Source organism: Lycorma delicatula, chromosome 8, assembly GCF_047948215.1.
Source record: "Lycorma delicatula isolate Av1 chromosome 8, ASM4794821v1, whole genome shotgun sequence".
In the NCBI taxonomy this organism is placed as follows: Eukaryota; Metazoa; Arthropoda; class Insecta; order Hemiptera; family Fulgoridae; genus Lycorma; species Lycorma delicatula.
Window position 1 is genome coordinate 90,992,481 of NC_134462.1, and position 19,512 is coordinate 91,011,992.

At 28.8% G+C, this 19,512-nt stretch overlaps 1 protein-coding gene and 1 long non-coding RNA gene across 3 annotated transcripts in view; one reads left to right on the forward strand and one right to left on the reverse strand.

Moving 5' to 3' along the window:
• Positions 1–6,004, forward strand: part of LOC142328763 (peptide transporter family 1) — a 111,524-nt gene extending 105,520 nt beyond the window's left edge. For both annotated transcript variants that reach the window (XM_075372785.1, XM_075372786.1), the window contains exons 13-16: positions 1,665–1,761; positions 3,238–3,366; positions 4,815–4,919; positions 5,737–6,004. In XM_075372785.1, the coding sequence (XP_075228900.1) occupies positions 1,665–1,761; positions 3,238–3,366; positions 4,815–4,919; positions 5,737–5,895 (490 nt within the window). In that variant the 3' untranslated portion in view covers positions 5,896–6,004. The remainder of the gene's footprint in view (positions 1–1,664; positions 1,762–3,237; positions 3,367–4,814; positions 4,920–5,736) is intronic.
• LOC142328765 (uncharacterized) overlaps positions 1–19,512 on the reverse strand; it is a 37,849-nt gene that overhangs the window by 11,424 nt on the left and 6,913 nt on the right. Inside the window, exons 3-4 of the long non-coding RNA XR_012757357.1 lie at positions 17,009–17,212; positions 16,042–16,252 (exon numbers count right to left, since the gene is read on the reverse strand). This is a non-coding gene — a long non-coding RNA (uncharacterized LOC142328765). The remainder of the gene's footprint in view (positions 1–16,041; positions 16,253–17,008; positions 17,213–19,512) is intronic.

The window sequence follows — 19,512 nt, forward strand, 5'->3', positions numbered from 1 at the left end:
GTGTAATGATGTCTTGGTACACAATACTATTCACTATAAAATGAGGCCCACTATTCAATGACACGATTCAGCATACCACACTCCCATTTTATGGGAGTGTAAAAGGTTTTCATGTAACACATTGGATTTTCAGTCAACCAAATTTTAGTGTTTTGACTGTTCACATAGCCACTAAGGTGAAACCGCATCATCAGTGAAGAAAATACATTCAAGCTCTGCAATTCCATGATTGTCGACAAATGACTGAAACCATGTACAGTTCACTATGCGCTTTTCTTTATCCGACTCCTTCAATTTTTCATTCAACACTGCGAACGTGATATGCACAAAAGTATAACTGCTTCATCGCTCTCTGACCACTTCTGTATGAAATCTGAGAGTGCATTGATAGTCTCCTCAAGCTTTTTGAAGGTGGCTGGATCACATTCTTAACCTCAGCCAGTTTAGCATTAGTAAAAATGGCTGATCCCCTGGTTCTCCTCTTTTCTGCAACTGATCCCGCATTCTCTAAAATGGGCAATTAATCTTGTTATGGTTAAATTGTTAGGCACTACCACATCTGGATATTTACCATGATAATCTATAATATGGCATAAGAACGATTGGCAAAATAATGTTCAACAATGAAAACTCAATGCTCTTGGGAAAATGACGTTTACCAAACAAACAAAGTACTACTGCAAGCATCATGTGATCAATACACATCACAATGAAGGCTAGATTTGTTGTTGTTGTTGTTGATACCTATGGTGGTGCTATCTTGTGGTAGCCGATAGATCTTTTTAAAATATACTACTATTTATAGACATTTTAATTTTGATGAGTTCAATTTTTGGATTTTTCTGTATTTATCAATAATACAACCAGATTTTTCACTTGTTTACTGAAAGGAGTTTAAAGTAATGACATTTTGGTTCTCAATAGATTTAAAAAAAGAAATAAAATGGTATGTTATGCTATACACACTATTCTCATTTTTATTTTAGGATTTTTATTAACATTTTTTTTTTTTTTTTGTTAGATTATTAAGTTTAGTATACTTTATTATATAACTAACTTTTTTCTTAAACCATCAAATTAATTAAAGATATTCTGAATGTGGATCATATTTTGTCATTTGCAGTATTTCTAAAAATCATACTCACCATCATTAGTGCAGAGGATAATTGTATTTTAAAAAATGACTGTAATTTAAATTCAATTTTTCAAAATTTAATCACATTTCATCATCTACTTCAAAAAAAAGTATCAGTGAATTTCTCTACTCACAAAACTTTGTTTAAATATTTTTTTGATAAATTATATTATGGTAATACCATGAAACATTTACATTACTGCATGTTTACTTATATTTTTAAATATTGTAGGTATTACATTTTTAATAATGCTTTGGTAATACAATTTTTACAAATTTACAATATGATAGCTAGTTTATTAATATTGCAATGACAAAAAATCAAGAATATAATATATAATAACCAAGAATATGCTTCTGTTTCTTACACAGTTAACTGCTTATAGGTATGATTTAATTTCCTGAAGATTAGTCATTGGTAGACTGAAAATATTTTAATAATTTTTAATTTAGGACTATTCTTTCAAGTTTAACAATTTTTCAAATTTTAAAATATGTAAGTGTAAGTGTAATATTTACTTTTTTTTAGATTTAAAATAAGTATTGGAGGAATGGATTATGGTGAACTTCAACTAGAAAATGGTGGAGTTTACACTTTAATGATAGTAGAAAATAATAATGAATTTGTAAGTACATTTTAATAAACATCAATAATTTTACATTCAATATATTTCCATGTTATTCATTAAAACAAGAAAATTAGTGGTACAAGAAATTTCATTTAATATGAGTAATTATATATGTGGGTGCTAATTACAAAACATGTTTACATAATTACATATTTTATCGCTTAACGATATTATGAATAACAACTCTCAGTTATCAGCATATTATTTGAAAAATCAAGTATTTATTGTCACTACTTACAATTACCCTTTGCACATTTTAATTACTCTTAGAATTTATAAAATGAGTAAGTGGAAAAATGGTAAAACATCAATTTTAGCCTGTCATTTCTACCCACTCCTAAGATAAAATAGTATTTTGTAATTATTATCAACTACCTTTTCTAAAGTACCGTTCTTTTTCATTTTCTTTCTTTTAAAGATAAAAATTAAAAAATCTTACTCAAAAGAGTAGTGGAAACCCCGATTTTGAGGAGCCAAATCTTAACTTCATTATGAGGGACCAATTATAAAAAAAATGTTCATAGTTGCACTTTTTCATAGGTGATCTAATTATTAAATTGTAATACTTGTAAATGTTACTTTATCTTGATTATATTTATTTCTTATTGCTTTTTTTGCATATCTTCAGTATAAAGATCATCTTACATACTCAATATATATCTTTAATATCATAATCAAAGTATAACCAGTAGCATAAATAATAATTATTAACAAGGTGGTAAATGTAAAATATTCTCATTAAATCAACATTTTGTTTTTACAGAAGTTGATGTACTGTTTTCAAGTCATGAAAGCTTAAACATTTTTGAAAACATTCAAGTCTACATAATGTTTTTAGCAAAAATATGGTCATTTGATTGTTCCTTCATTTGGTAAGAAACCAAACAATGGGAAAGTAAGAATAAAATTTAACTTAAATCCTTTAAGAAAAAAATTATTTACAATGGAAAATTAATTTTTTTCCTGGATTTGATTTCCTTTGAATATATTTCAAGTACAAATGATGCGATTATGTAATTTTCCATAACGATTAAGCTTTTTTTTTTTTTACTTAAATTTATATTTTTAGAAACATTAAAAAGATTTACTTTCAAATTATATGAAAATTATTCTTCAAGAAAATCTTTTTGAAGCTGCAGCTCTTTATCAGTGAAAGTACTGTTGACTCTGTTTTTAGTGAGATCTTAGACTTTTTAAGATGTTTGCTAGTAAAACAAGTGTTGCCAAGCTAAATAATTTGATTCAAGAAAATTTTCTGTAAGAGAGATTTCTGCAAAATTTATTATAAATTGAAATTATAATATAAATTTCAATATAATTTTTGATTAAAAAGTGTGTCATGTTTTGTCATACTGATATATCACTATCAATGAAATAATACTCAACGTGTAAATCACACTCTGCTTAAGAAATCTTAACAAAATTTCTAATTTCTACAGTTAAATAATAATTTCTTTTTTTAATTTTTTTCAGGTTCAGAGATTATCAACAGTACAACCACCAAATAGTGTTCATATTTTATGGCAGACACCTCAGTATATAATTATTACTGCTGCTGAAGTTATGTTTTCTATTACGGGTCTTGAATTATCCTACTCACAGGTGAATTAACTATTTTATTTTATCTTCTTAAAACAATAACAGGTAAATTACATTAGAATTTATCTTGAAATTAATATTGAATGAATAACAACAAATTATATTAACTGTTTGTACAGAAGGCCCTGTACTTATCAAATTAGTGCATTATTTTCAATACTGTTCATAGAGCAACTATGATGAACAGTATTTAGATATTAATATTTATACAGACAGCATTATATTACCGATACAAATTCTAAAACTAAGAATAAATGCCAATGTATTCAATACATCTAGAAAACATTACAAAAAAGAATTATTAAAATTTTTTGAAACTGAATTCAAATAGTTAGAAAAAGAACCAAGTAGAAATTCAGTTCCAACTGCAGCTCAAAATGGTAACATATAATTCTGCGAAAGCACCTAACTTAAAATATAGAATAAAATATTTTCTATTTAAAATTATCATTGTATATATGTATTGCTTTTTATAAAGTACAGTTAAGTATGGTTCCATTTCAGAGATGATATGCAACTAAAATAGTTATTTCTACCTTAATAAATATGAACTTATTAAACCTTAATAAATTAATTTATTAATATTTAAAATTTCTGGAACATCGTGTTGACACATACTTCACATTTTACAAATGAAAGCCTATTGTGTGAGTGTTGTGCATGAATTAAAACAACATGGCAACGGTAAATGAGTAAAACACTGCCAGCAATTTTAATTTCTTTGTTAATTTATACAAATGATGATTTTTGTACCCGCTTTTGGTTTATTGCTTTTTTATAATCGACACTGCTTTACAACCCTTTAATGCTATCTGCTTACTACATTGTTATTTAAAAGGTTTTAAATGCTTTATTATGTTGCACTAGTTATCAAAATTTAGGCAAAGTTGGATGTTTATGGCAGCACACTTGTGATGTCCTCATTACTCATTGATTTTCAGGCAATGGTACTTCCCTGGTTGTTCAATTTTAAATCCCTCTTCAAAATTTGACTTCTGTTCAATCCTTTATTTAAAATAAGTTTTAAGTTAAAATTAGAACTGTTCAACTACATGATTACTAAAACCAGGAAACAAATATAAGTGGTGATTTAACAAGTTAATTGTTGAATTAATAACATCGTTATTCTGACCATAAACAATTTCTTTTTCAAATATATTTATATAAAGATACATTGAAAAACTGTGTATAATACGTGGGTATGTTGATAATCATTAGTCAAATAGTCTCTAGAAGCAGTGATTAAAATTAAATTAAAGTAAGATACTTTGGTCCAAAGCTATTAGGTCAAAAATCTAATTTTGTACTTAATTTTAATTTTCACTAATTCATTTTATTAAAATCATTATTAAATTCAGTTTAAAATTAGCAAAGTCTACCATTCATAGAATCATTAGTATTTACTAATCAGTATTAATTTCAAATGTAATAAATCTGACTGTATATTTCAGGCTCCTAACAGTATGAAGTCTGTGCTATCAGCTGTATGGTTACTAACTACTTCACTTGGAAATTTAATTGTAATACTTATTGCAAAACTTAAATTTGAAAGTCAGGTGAGATAAATATAAAATTATTCAGTTATATATTATTATTATTATCTTCTGAATATTTTGACAGGATACAAAGTCTGTTCGGAAAGTAATGTCATATATTTTATTGTGGAGCTTGTATGTTATTATTTGATTAACCGATCCATTCGGTCATAGATAATGACTATGAAAGTAATTTCAGTTCTGTAATTCACACTTTCCAATTTTTTTTTGCGTTTCAGAAATTAATGGTTTTATGACATTAATACAATCTAATGAAATATTTTGGTAAATGTTACTGTTTAAAGGGCAGTCAAAAAGCTTATAATTAGCTGGACAATGAATTTTTTACATCAATATTTTTATCTCATCAAGGTAATTAAAATAATGTATAATTCAGATATAGCACCCATTGAAATACAATAATTACTACACCACCCTGTCAGCCTTTCTAAGCAGGCTAGTTCTCCCCAGTGTAAATTATGTGCTTAAGTCATAATTATTCCACTATGTTAAAATTCTTTAAATCTGTTAATATAACATTTTACTTGGATTCAATATAGACTTTGGAATTATTCCTTATCTGGATCTTATCCTGGTCTGGATAATAACTGCAAAAATGTAATTACAAATGATGCAGTATAAAATAAAAAAATATGGGTACTCCATACAAAAATTGTAGAAAAAATAAACTACTTTTTATTGAGCCTGTGTGTATGTATAGTACAAGAGTTATAGAATAGTAACTAGTTTAATTAATTATGGTGGTTAATTGATAAGTTGCACAACAAATGAAAAAAGTTATAATGAATACAGTTAATAAATTTTTAATTTTTTACAGGCATTTGAATTTTTCTCATTTGCTGCATTGATGTCTGCTGTAATGTTAATATTTATTTTAATGGCAATTCAGTACCGATATGTTACTGTATCTGAATCATCAACAGAAGAATCGACTTTAAGTACAGAACTTAGGCCGGTGTATACGACTGACACATGATACTTACTTATCTCATTTGACTGCACTGCTATCTGTGATCATTATACAGTGTATTATTTAATAATATTTATTATTTTAGTTAAATTTGTAAATAAAATAATTTTTTTAAGCTTGTTTAAATTTATTTTAAAATTTCACCTTATAACTAACTTCAAATACAGAACTGGGTTTCAATTTGATCCATATAAATGTATAACATATATACAAGGACGAGTAAAAAAAATTATCTAACTTTTGGCTCTACAGTTTATTTACACGAAGGTAGGGGTTCAACATGTATATAATTTTTCTTCACAGTAACCTTCCTTGTTGATGACTTAGTCCAGCAGTCTATAAGCTTGTGTATTCAATCCAGAAAGAAGGTTTTCAGTTGCTTCCAAAGCCACTTTTGCATCGCTTCCTAGACCTCTAAGTCTGTGGAAAATCGAAGATCTCACAAAGCATCTTTGAGCGGCTCAAACAAAATGAGAGTCAGAGGGAGCAAGATCTGGGTTTGGGGTGCAGGAAGGGTGTTCCAGTATCTCAAAATTCAATTTGTTGATGGGTTGAATGGTGGTTTAAATGCTTGAGCTTGTGTTCTGCAGTAAGATGTCTAGCCATTACATACAGACTTGTCAGAAGCCAAGCTCGTCATGGGTGAGTTGATGAACAGAACCTTGACTGATGTTCAAAGAAGACACTCCAAATCAATGGTAATTCATCTATTCATCAGTACCATCTCTCGAGCTTGCTGTATCTTGTTGTATGTGATGGAGGCTGACGGGGTCCTGCTGACTCTTTATATGTCATACTTGTTTGGCTACTTTTAAACTTCTCAATGCATGAAAAAATACTTTTTTGAGATAAAGCACTCTCCCCATATTGTGATAAAAGTTTCATTTCCTCTAATTGTTCTGGTTTAAGTATTGGTATTATGGAAAACAGAGACACACGAGTCACAGAATTATGGGTAAAAGTTTAAAATAGACTAGTAATTATAAGCATTATATAATTTGCAGATGTGATATTACTAAAAAAACAAATATTCTCTGTTCTTTGCATTGGAAATTGCAACAGTTATTACATAAAAGTAAATCAAAGGTGTTACGATGTCAAGTGAATGAAGAAAACCTTTTTGCAATTGAGTGCATTGTCTCATGTTTAATGTTATTAAGTTCATAGATAGAAAAAAAAAATGGATTACTGGGGCCTCTTGTGAAAGCAATGGAACTTGCTTGTAGAGTGCTAAACTTAAGCTGGTCTACAGTAACTAACATAAAGAAGATTGGACAGAAAGCAGAGGCTAGTACTTCTCAATTCAAACGCCAAAGAAAAAAATAAATATTCCCCTCATAATAAATATAAAGTAGATGATTTTGACGTGTTATTAGAAGAACATTTTTTTAAATACTTCAATTCAAAAAGTATAAAAACAATAGTCTGATTTTGTGTTTACAAGATGATCTAATTGCAAAATGTGCATTTTTTCTAATGTATTTGAGAAAAAATTTTTTTTTACTTTTTCTCAAATACATTAGAAAAAATGCAACATTAGAGCAAAAGAGACTGGTCATATACTTAGATGAAACTTGGGTGCACACACATTACGCAATAAAAAAGTGCTGGCAAAGTGATGATGTACTAGGTGTTTTTGTTAATGTAGTGCCAGTGACAGTTTAATTGTGGTTCACGCAAGTGGGGTTATGGGATTCAAAGATGGTGTTTTTTTAGTGTACAATTACACTACAGGGAGGAACAATGAAAATTTTTTGAAGTATATTGAAAAGCAAGTTACTCCATACTGACAAATTGTATTTTAATCATAAATAATGCACCATACCATAATAAACAAAAAATAAACCTCAGTCATCCAATTCATTGAAAAAAGATATTGAAGAATGGCTCCAAAAAATATAAAATTAACTACAATCCAGATGTAACAAAAAAAAAATAACTTTTAGAAAATGTCAAACTATACCGCCCAGAACCACAATATGGATTAGATGAAATATTAAATAACAGGAATTACAGTGCTTGGATTGCCACCTTACTGTCCACATTTTAACCCAACTGAATTTATTTGGAATTTAGTTAAAAAAAATTTGAGACCGCAGTATGTCCCACATGTCATCAACAGAACTGACAGCTGTTACATTAGACGCAATTTTGTCTTTATTCACTTCCCAAGGAAGTGAAACTGAGTCAAGCTCCGAAATCCAGGGTTGTTGGCCTAACACAGAAGTTCTATAGAAACTGCACATGAAACTGGTTAAGGACTGTTTTAAGAAAGTTGAATTATTTAATAAATTAATACAAATATATTATAAAAAATTATTGTAATTAATTGCAGGCTAATTTACTTCATTTATGAATACAGTAATGTAAATTAATATTTCTAATCATGCTATTAAGAAATAAATTACAGGTTCCAAAAATACAGTAATCTATTTTAAATGGACAACATTTCTTATTTAGAACGGACTGACAAAAATGTCTCTTTGCTCAGTAGGACTAAGCTGAGACTGTATGATTGTATTATATTTCCATATCTGTCTATAGCCAAACAAAACAACAGTGCTGCACTTCTCCACAAATATGAACTTTGCCTTGTAAAATGAATTTTTAGTAATCTTTCATAATCCAGAGTTACCTATATTAATTACAATTATGATCATCTTCTTCTGCACATGTGCAGTACTGATATATATATATATATGTATGTATACTTATATTATACTATATGATACTTATGTATACTATTAAAATGATCATTAATAGGAAAAGGACTTGTTCGTACCATCTGAAACTAGATGAAGACGAGGATATTAAGACACTAAAAGATCATATAATTAGAACTTTTTTAATTTTGCACAAGAGTAAAGTTGAGTTATGTAAACAGTAGTCTAACATAACAGCATTTTCTTTTGGTTTTTTGAAGAATAATTTAGTAACAAAATGGAATTGTGCAGAAGGTTCACAAGAAAGGGTTGGGGAATAACCTTAGAAAACTTCTGGTTTTCTGTTATAATGAACTAAGTTATATTAAAAATGTGACTAGTTAGGTAAGGGTTTTCAATAATATTTTAGTGATTCTGACAGTTTGTATTGCATGGGTTAGAAATCAGTAAATATCATTTGTTAGCTAATTAAAATTATTTATTTTATGAATTGCTTCAAAATACAAGTATTAATGGTGTTTGTTGTAAATCAGCACGCATAGTTTGTATTGTGATTGTGTCTTAGTTTTGTGATATATCTTCTTTATCACAAATAAATATAAAATGTACCAATTTTAATCACTAATTATAAATAAAAATACTTAAGCGGTATGGGCATATAAGACGGATGAGTCAGTATCAATAGATATTAAATTGTGGAATTGGGTACTTTATTGAAAATGGAGATGAGAACACCTTTTAATATATTAACTTAAATCATGACTTCATTTGTAAAAATAAAAAAAAACTTGAAACAAGTTTTAAAAAATTTTGATGGTATTCATAAAGTAAGTACAAAAAAATAGAAATGTTTAATAAGAATCTCAGTCTACATGTCTTAATTATTAACAAAATACAAAAAAAATGAGAAAATATAGTATCAGTCTTATTATTTGTGATAAGTATAATAGAATTGGTCATTAATTATTTAAAAAATATTAAGAAGTTTTAATTTAAAAAAAATTTAGTTGTGTAATTTTACCACTGTAAAACATAAAATAATGATGACAATGGAATAAAACCATTCAGTTTTATATTTATATAACAGTTTACTATAGCTGATTAATATTCATTTCCTGTATTTAAGAAGCTTAAATTTTTTGAAAAAATGATCCAAAACTGTCTGTCTATGAAAGATATGGGACCAGTCAGAAGGTATACTTCAAGAACACATCTGTTTTCCTTTCATGTCATCAAAATAATGTGAGGTCAGACAGGAAGTAACCTATCGATTAATAAAAAAAAAAAATTATATCCATACAAATCAAAGTAAAAATGCCAAAATATAGATTTTTTTTAAAAATAAAATTTTATGAAAAATATTTATTCATGCACCAAATTCAAGCGTTCAATGTTAAATATTATTCAAGTTTTATCTAATGTCAAATGTTGCTAGCATGTTACTATCATATTTTCCTTAACAATTCATGTTAGTGGATTTAAACTTCAAATATTTGGGCAAGACCATATATAATTTGTTGGTCACATTACACAAGTAATATTATATGATAACTTAATGCATTTTTATTTAAATATCTTTTAATGTAACAAATAATTCTAATAAATATAATTATCCTAAACCTTAATTTTAATGTAAATTCAAAAATGTTATACACTTATGAAATTTAGAAAATTAAACAAGAGCTATTAAAGTAAATATTATTATTATTAAATAGGTGCGAATTTGCCTACTGGGACCGCGCAACACTCTTTTTAGTTTTGTTTTCTTAGCCTCCCAGAATTCCTTAAATTCAGTTATTATTTTCCTGTACCTGTTTTTATCCAGTGTATCCATTTCTGAGAAACCAATTTCAGTTAAGTCTTTCTTGATTTCTTCTAACCAGGGGCTGGAAAATTTTCTTTGGTGTATAATTTAAAAAAATTTTTTGGTGAGTTTATTGTAGTCCGTTCTTATCAAGTGTCCAAAGAATATTAAATCTTTTCTTATATCTGTTACTGATTTAATATGTTGATAGATCTTTTCATTACTTATTTCAACACATTTGTTGCCACATTTCTTGTTTCCCCCTACAATCTTCCTTAGGATCAGTCTTTCCTTCTTTTCAAGTTCCTTGTTTTTGAGGGATAGTGTTTATGATCTGTATTGTACTTCTGTTCTTGTTATTGTTTTGTAGTGTAGTGTCTCACACTATGTTACTGATAGTAAGGAAATTCCTCTGAAGTTATTTACATTTGAACTATCCAGTTTCTTGTGAAGGGGGTTATTATGGTCATCTTCCAGTCTTTCGGTCTTCTTTCTGTATTTCAAATTTCCTTCATAATTGCATGAGATGTTTAACTTTTTTCTCACCAAGTTTTAGAAGTTCAGTTGTAATCCTGTCTTCTCCAGAAGATTTGTTGTTCTTGAGGGTTTTAATGGGCTATCAGACAGACTTCTGTAGTTTGAGGATCTGATTCTGGTGGAATTTTGAATTCTGGTTTTTTGGGGGGGTTTTTCACAGTTAAGAAGTTTTTCAGAGTATTGTGTCAAAATCACGCAGTTCTCCTGGTCATTTGTGCCTAATTTTACCAATTTGTCTCAGAAATTTAGATTTGAGGGTTTATATCCTTTAATATTTCTTTTGAAAGTTTGGTAGTAAGAGTTGTTTTTAGTAAAATGCTCTTGTATTTGCTGAAGTGATTGTCTTTCTTATTGTCACTTTTCGTTTCTGATTATGCTTGAAGAAACTTTCTTCTCTTATCTGAATTTCTCTAGGTTGGTTTGCGTCCGATTTGATTTGAATTTTTGCCAGAGTTTCTATCTCTTTTTTAATACCTCGTTGCATTTGGTACTCTACCAGATATTCCTATTCCTATTTTAATTGGGAGAGACTACTCTGCTGCTTTGATTGTTCCAATCTTCTGTCTTCCAATGACAGAAGATTGTAATTTTGTTTTTTTATGCAAGATCTGTATACCAGCCTTAATATTCTTGATTTCAAGAATAATAATGCTTTACTTTAGTTTGTTTCATTTTGGTCTTTGCTGAGGATGAATTTAACTTTAGCCTTTCTAAGATAAAATTTGAAGATTTCTATGTTCTCAATTTTTAAGGTCGTAGTCATATATTTGAGGTTAAAAATTTGGCAGAGTTACACAAGTCTAACTCCATTGTTGTTCTTTTGTGAGCTAGGAATCCCTTAATGATGTTCTTGTATTTCTTTTCTTTGCTCAGTTGTGCACTGAAATCACCTATGAGAATAATTATGTGCTTTTCTGAGATTTTGTGGACATGTCTTCCAGTTTTTTTCCAGAAACTTTGAACTTTTATCAGATCTTTCTTTTTATCAACATTTGTTGGAGCAAATGGGCTAACCAGAGTATATATGTTTTGTTCTTTATTTAATAGTCAAGGATGAAAGTCTATTAGACGTAGTGTTGAAGTGTAAGTTTGACTCTGTTATATCCTTTTTAATTACAAAAGCTTCTAACAGGAGGCACTTTACAAAAATGTATTCTACTGGTTTTCCTTTATAAACGCTGTAGTTGTCTGTTTCAAAAGTGTTTTCATCAGTATAGCGTATTTCTTGTAGAGCTAGAATTTGCACATTGTGGTATTTGAGTGCTTGTGTTAATTATTGACGTTTTCCTGAGCTAGTTAATATTTAGTGTTCCAATATTATACTTGTGCTTGAATTTAAGTTTTCCAGGTTTCTCCAACAAAACCAAAGCAGAAGGTGCAGGCTCCCCAGAATCCAAAATGCCTGCTTAGGACTTCAGTCGAGAGATTTTACACCCTTGGGAACTTTGTTTGCTTTCTACTCATTCCCACCCATAGAATTTGTAAGGTTGTGGTTTTGGCACTTTTCAAAGATTGCTCAAGAAACAACTGGAGTATTAGTCCAGAGAGCTCCTGTTTAATTTAGTTTCAGGATTTCTCCTTCCATCTATTCAGCAGCACCATGAGGAGGAGCCACTCAACCTTATCACTTCCTCTCCTCTCATTTCTATGATATGAAAAAATCATTTGGAAGAGTACAGAACATCCCCACTAAAGTAAATATTATTATTGCTATAATATTTATTATTAAAATAATAATAAAGAACTTCAGAGTAATATAATAACTTTTTTTTTTTAACTCTGGGACCACTGTTTCATATTACTTCAGAGATGAAATGAATGAAAATTTTTGTAATGTGTGAAAGTACCATGCCTGACTGGGATTCGAACCCAGGACCTCCAAATGAAAGGCCAAGACGCTACCACTTGTGCCACAGAGGCTGGCAACAAATAACATTTGTAAATAATTTAATGATTTTTAGTGATTTAATTTCACTTTGTGGGCATTTATGGAAATTACTATCATAATTAATTGGAATTTTATCCATATAATCAGCAATTTCAGGTCTACGTGAGAAGCACAATGAAACAACAGTTTTATCCATATTTTAAGTTAAGACTGTTACAATCCATTAAGTGAATAATTTTTTAATGCTGCAATTGTATAATTTTCAATTTCTTATTAAATAATTATATATAATAAATACAATTGTGTTGTCTATGAAAAGGATTATAATGAATGGCTCTAGATTTTGAGGCAGATCACTAATTAACAATAGAAAAAGAAAAAACACTTCTCTGAGGCATACTGCCTCAAGGAAGAGGATTTAAATTTGCATGTACGCTTATTTAATGATTAAATTTAAATTATTTTTTATGGTTTGTAAGATGAGACTTATGTTACTATAAGCAGCTCCTCTGATACCACAGCTAACTAAGTTGTTAGCTGTGTTTACTGATGGAACAAATCAAATGCTTTACAGAGTATCACAAAAAATTGAACAGAAGACTTTGTTTACAACAACGTTCACGGTGATGGTTTAGGAGAACCTAGCGTTCAAGATGAACAAGAATTAGATTTGGTTCTTGAAAAATAACAAAGTAAAATATATGGTGAAATCAAGTATAAATTCGAAATATTCAACTCGTGAGATTAAGGCTACTCGTAGAACGATAGCAAATGTATTTCATGAAAATCCAGGTTTGAAGGATACCGGAAGAGCAACAAGTATTTATGGGTATTAGAAATTTCTTTTCAGAAATTGCATCGTCACTCTTCTGAATCGAAACATTCGAATGAAGAGGCAGTTTTACAAAATTTAGACAAGACTAGTGAAATGAAAATAATTGAATTTTTAGAAATACTTATATTAGTCGGTGCAAATAATAATAATTTAGACTATCATTACTTGTGGTCAAATGAATTTTGAACAGCATAATATATTGCTCCTATTAGTCGTTGTAGATTTCATAGATTGCTTGCAATCATACAATTTGACGATAAACAAATGAAAACGACAGAGTGACAAATTTGCTCCAATAAGGGAACTCTTTGAACTTATCAATAATAAGCTTCCCAAACATTATACACCATCAATCAGTAAATACAGCTATCGATGAAATCTTGTCCCTGTTCGGAGGTCGATGTCTGTTAAAAGTATTTTTAAAAGAAAAACCTAGAAAAAACAGTATTTTAATCAAATAGACTATTAACAGATTATGAACAGCTTTGTACTGAACATGGATATAACTTGTGGAAAGAGGCTGAGTATACCTGCAGATTCAATATCAGTAGTAAAACGTCTGGTTACTTGTATCACAAAGTCAAGGAGGAAAGCAGCTACCGATTGGTTTTATACATCTGTTCTTTTAAGTTAACAGCTTTACAAAGAACATGATCAAGCAATGGTAAGAACCATGCAGTCAAACGGGAAGTTCAATCCAAAGGAATTAAAAGAAACCAGAAACCAACCGCTGCAATTAAGTATTTCTGCATTCACAGATCTAGAATCTAACAGGTTCCTGTGATCTCACTATCGTACATAACCAACGAAAAGCCTAACAACAGCCTAATCTTCTTGTCTACTAAAATAATTATATTAATCTGCAAAGGAAAAATTACGTCTGATATAAACAATCGTCTGATATTTTACAATCTACAAAAGGCGCTATGGATTCAATCGATCAAATGGTAATGGAGTACATGACAAAAAGGAGTACTAGAAGGCGGCCACTTTATGTTTTTTATACTCTAATTAACATTATATATATAAATGTTTTTTCAATATACATTCAAAACTATCCAGAATGGAATAAAAGTAACAAAAATAAAAGAAGAATCTTTTTACAGAAACTTGGATTACAGCTTATAAAATCTAATTTAAAGTAGAAAAACCAATAATCACAGCAGTAGAAAACATTTTAAGTTATAAGATAACAACAAACTCTTCAAGAAAGTAAATAACCGAGTCATGGAAAGATCAATGCTATACCTGCTGTAGTGAAGCTTCTTCAAAGAAAGAAAAACGAGTAAAATAACTATTACTTGTGCAAAGTGCAGTATATACACATACATAAAAACATTCTGAAAAATCAAACGCTTGTTTTGAATGTAAAAATGAACCAGAAGAGTGCGAGTAGCTTAGTAAACAAATTTTAAATCTACATATGATAAAAGAACATTTATTTTTTAAGAAAATTTAGTATTCAAGATGTAATCTACAAAACTGTTTTGTTTTACAAAAAAAAAAATCATACTTTATAACAGATCTGTAAATATTAAACTTCTTAATTAAAATAAACATGTGGTAAAAAGTATATGAATAAGTGTAAATATTTTTTGACTTCCCCTTTGACCTGCGCATTACAGAAACACCTTGAACTATCTAGGGTTAAGTTCTTTCTTTATAATTTACTGGACAGTTTACTGAAGAATTCTAACTGAAGCTCATTCTTCACCGGTACTTCATATAGGTTGTAAATTTAAAATTGTAAATCATCCGTTACTGTAAAATTAAAAAAAAAAAAAAAAAAAATAAGTAAGCTCTGTAGTAGAAGGGTATGGTAAGTACAGTTATGGAAGAGTAAAATAGTAAACTTGAACGATTAATTTTATGAACCGTGCATCAACCATGCCAGGACACTAACATGTTTATTTTTATAGTTGCATTTAAAATTTTTATAACCGCAATAAAATTAATTTACTGAAAAGTTTTCTACTGTTAAGATGTGTATATATATATATTTAATATTATATGAAATATAACACACCAAGACGCAGTAATTAACATATGTTATATATGCAAGTGTATCACAAAGTTTTCCCAGGACTTTCACAACCTATTTACTCAAGAAAATAATTTATAAAAACCTATGTCTTAAAATGTTTTGCTGGCAAATTACAGCTAGTGAAAGATTTTGCATAGATTTCAATTACCCCTAACTAACACTAACAAAATTATGACACAACAAACATAAAAAGCCACGTTTTTTACTCCCAATTTATTGGTTTTCACCCTATATTTCTCAAAAACTACTGCACATATGGTTCTGGGACCTATTTTATTAGATTTTTCAGATCAAAAACGAAAATGAACCGCTAATTCTGCTCTATTAATTTACGGCCTAAAAATTCTGTTTCTTACATATGTTTCTATATGAATTACTTACATTATTTTCATGACATCTTGTAAAATAATGAGCTTGCGAATACTCTTCAGATAAATATTTAAAAACCATTTTTGGGTTTTTTTATTTTCAATTTTTTAAGGGGTGTGATAGTGTAGTGGCTCATGTGATAGTGTAGTGTGTTGGTGGCTCAACCAACACATCCGCTGTTTCTGTACATGCATAGCGACTAGTTGTACCTGCCTCTAGTTACCTGAATAAAAAACATAAAATAAAAATAATTAAAACATTAAAAAGTAATTAAAAGATTAAATTGAAAAACAAAGTATAGTCATCTCCTAGTGTGTTTGTCAGGTAATGCTAAGAACCGAGCAAAATACCTGTACCTGTATTACCTGTATGAATTACGAGTAACCAGTAATAAGAAATATTTTTAAGATGGAGGCCAACTGTTTTGAAACCCACAATCTTAGATTACTCAAAGTTTCAGGTCCATACTGACCAAACTGTTGTTCTGAATAAATTACAATACAATGATAATTTGAATAGGCTTTAATTTTTATTTATCATTATTATTCTCATAAGCATGAGTTTAATGAACAAAGCGGGGTCCAATGGTTAGAGCCCTCTAGCTAGATAGGAAGGGCAAGTGAAGCACATCATGATGGCTAAATATCCCCTGAATGTGACAGGAAACACAAGTAATCATACAGCATAGGCAAATCCATGACGGGGGAGCTAGCACTCATATGTGAGATAAATAGGTTTGCTATTAAAAAAAGCACACTGATATCACGGGCAAAGCCAGGGCGGAGAAATGCTAGTGTGTATATATATAAAAGCTGAACAAAATTGTTTAAACATAAATGTTTTCACCAAAAGAAAAATTACTGAGTATAATTACTAAAATTCTTTTAGCCATAAATTAAATACATACAACAAATCCACAAAAAATTTTTGATTTTTTTTTTTAACCAGTTAAACAAAAAATTAATTATTATTTACTCACAATTGATTAATCTCGTCTCAAATTTTCTTTTGTAATTTCACATGAACTCAAATCAACCTTCAATTTATGTAAAAACTTTGATTCAATACAAGCCTTATCATCTTCCAGAGTTCTTATTCTACTATTGGCTGAATCTGTTAATTCCAACTGTCTATTTAACTGTGAGTTTAGTGCAGCTATTTTATCTTTCAATTACTCTATACGCTAAGAAACATCAATCACAGATTATCTTACACAAATTTTCAAAAATAACTTATTAACATCTGAATTTTATTCTTTAACAATTTATACTAAATCTAAATTGAATTCTATTTGTAAACATGCAATGATCTAATTCATAAAATGAACAGAATGTACATAATTGGATCAAGTGAAGTGAAATGAGAACAAAAATTTAAGATTAACAAGTGATTATTTTACTTTATACCGATAAAAAAACAAAAGGAAGAAGGGAAGACTGGGTAACTGGGTAGTCTTTCTGAAGTTACAGAAAAGATAATTTTTATCCACAGCATCAACTGCTGTTGGGCTAAGAATGAACTGAAAAGATTTGCTTTTAATGCAAATGCATAAGGAAACTAATAAACATAAAGATGATGTGACTAGGGTAGTGAACAGGTAGAGAACATTATAAAATACCAAAGTGTATTTTGCAGTTTTGCGGTACAGGAAGATCAAACAGCGGGTAAGTATGGGCATACAGAGTTAATTTCAGAAGGTTAATTAAGTTTTAAAAGGAAAATTTAAACTTATAACAAACACTTGGTTTAAAATTACAAAATATTTTATATATATAAATCACCAATAGAAATAAAAACATCAAAACTGTTTATAATAGTGAATGGAAAATTAAAATATAATAAAAAAGAACATGGACTGTTAAAAGCTACTTTAATTTCTGCCTCATGTAGGTAAAATAAAAATAATATTGATATGTTTAAGTTAAAAATTTAGTCATTTTGTCATACACGAGCCATCTCCACGACAGGCCGAGAACTTTCCAAATGACCATCGTAACTTGGAAGTTTTGACAGGGGCTTTTGAATGATTAATGAGAGATCAACTGCATACATCAAATTTTGGTTATTGCAAAGATCGTATTTAAATATACTGCTTACTACAATCACGTAATAATAACAGGGGAAACTAGACTAATTACTATAACCATCACACAATGAACAGTCTCCTAAACCTACAGTAGTTGTAGGTTTATTACAGTAGTTGTAATTTTTATTCTACTTTACAATTAATATCACACTTTATTTTTATATTGCTAACGATTCAAGAATATGACACAATTCATTTTGTAACCTGTTCCCTTTTTCCTCTCTCTGCTTCAAATCATCTAATTAAAAAAACAAAAACAAAATGTAATTTTATACAACTTATCAAATATTAGCATGTGAATAAAACACACCTGCTTTGGCAGCACAGAACTGTACTGTAAACCTATTTAATAAATCAGGAATTCAAAAATTAATCTGATTTAATCTTAAACAGTTAAATAATGTAAAGCATACCTCTCAGTGTGGATATTGTAGCTTCTTGAGCAGCAATATTTCCAGTTGCTGAACCCAAACTACGATTTAATGCTGTTAATTTATCCCTTAATTCCTGTAACTCTCCTTCAGCAGCACACTGCTGTATTTCTAATGTCTCCTTTTCTTATATGACAAACCAACTCAATAATAAAGAATACTAATATTTTTAAATTACAACAATATAGATTTTAGAAATATTTAAAAGTACACTTTTTTGTAACATTAATAAAGATTAATAAACTGTTACAGAAATTTCAATCCAAGATATCCATAATTTGGATAGTTAAATTAAGAATGTAAATAAATGTAGAATCAAAATATTCCACACAGTTCTTACAAACATTAAAAACTGGACAAAAATGACTTAAAAAGTAACTATATGAACATTTTTAACATTTGTAAATTTTTGTAATCATTTAATAATTATTTATGAGTCCAAGATAAAACAATGCATCCCTTTATAGTTTCAAATATCAAATGCATCTCAACGAGGAATTACATAGAAAATGCCTACATTAATAATCTCTCTCTCTCTTTTTTCTGTTTAGCCTCCAGAACCACTGTAAGGTATTACAGTTATATAAACTGAATAACATTCGCTTCCCTTTAGATGGAAAACTGTACAAGCAGCAGCTACAATTAAAAAAAAACCTGAGCGATCAAAAGTTTTTAATTTAACATAAAATATTATCAATGTATGCATGCATCAATATAAAAAAAAAAACAATAGGCATTTTTCTTCTTATAAATCTAAAACCTCTCTAAAAACCACAAATGAAAATTTAAATTATGATGATTAAGACTTGACATAAACAACTTTTTTTATTTTTTATTTTTTTAAGAAATAAAAATTCACACATTTTCAAGCAAAAATAAAATTTCTGAATCAGATGAAAACAGTGAATAATACGTGTGTTGTTGCTGCTTTTCGAGGTCACAAATCAAATATTAAATGTAATCTTA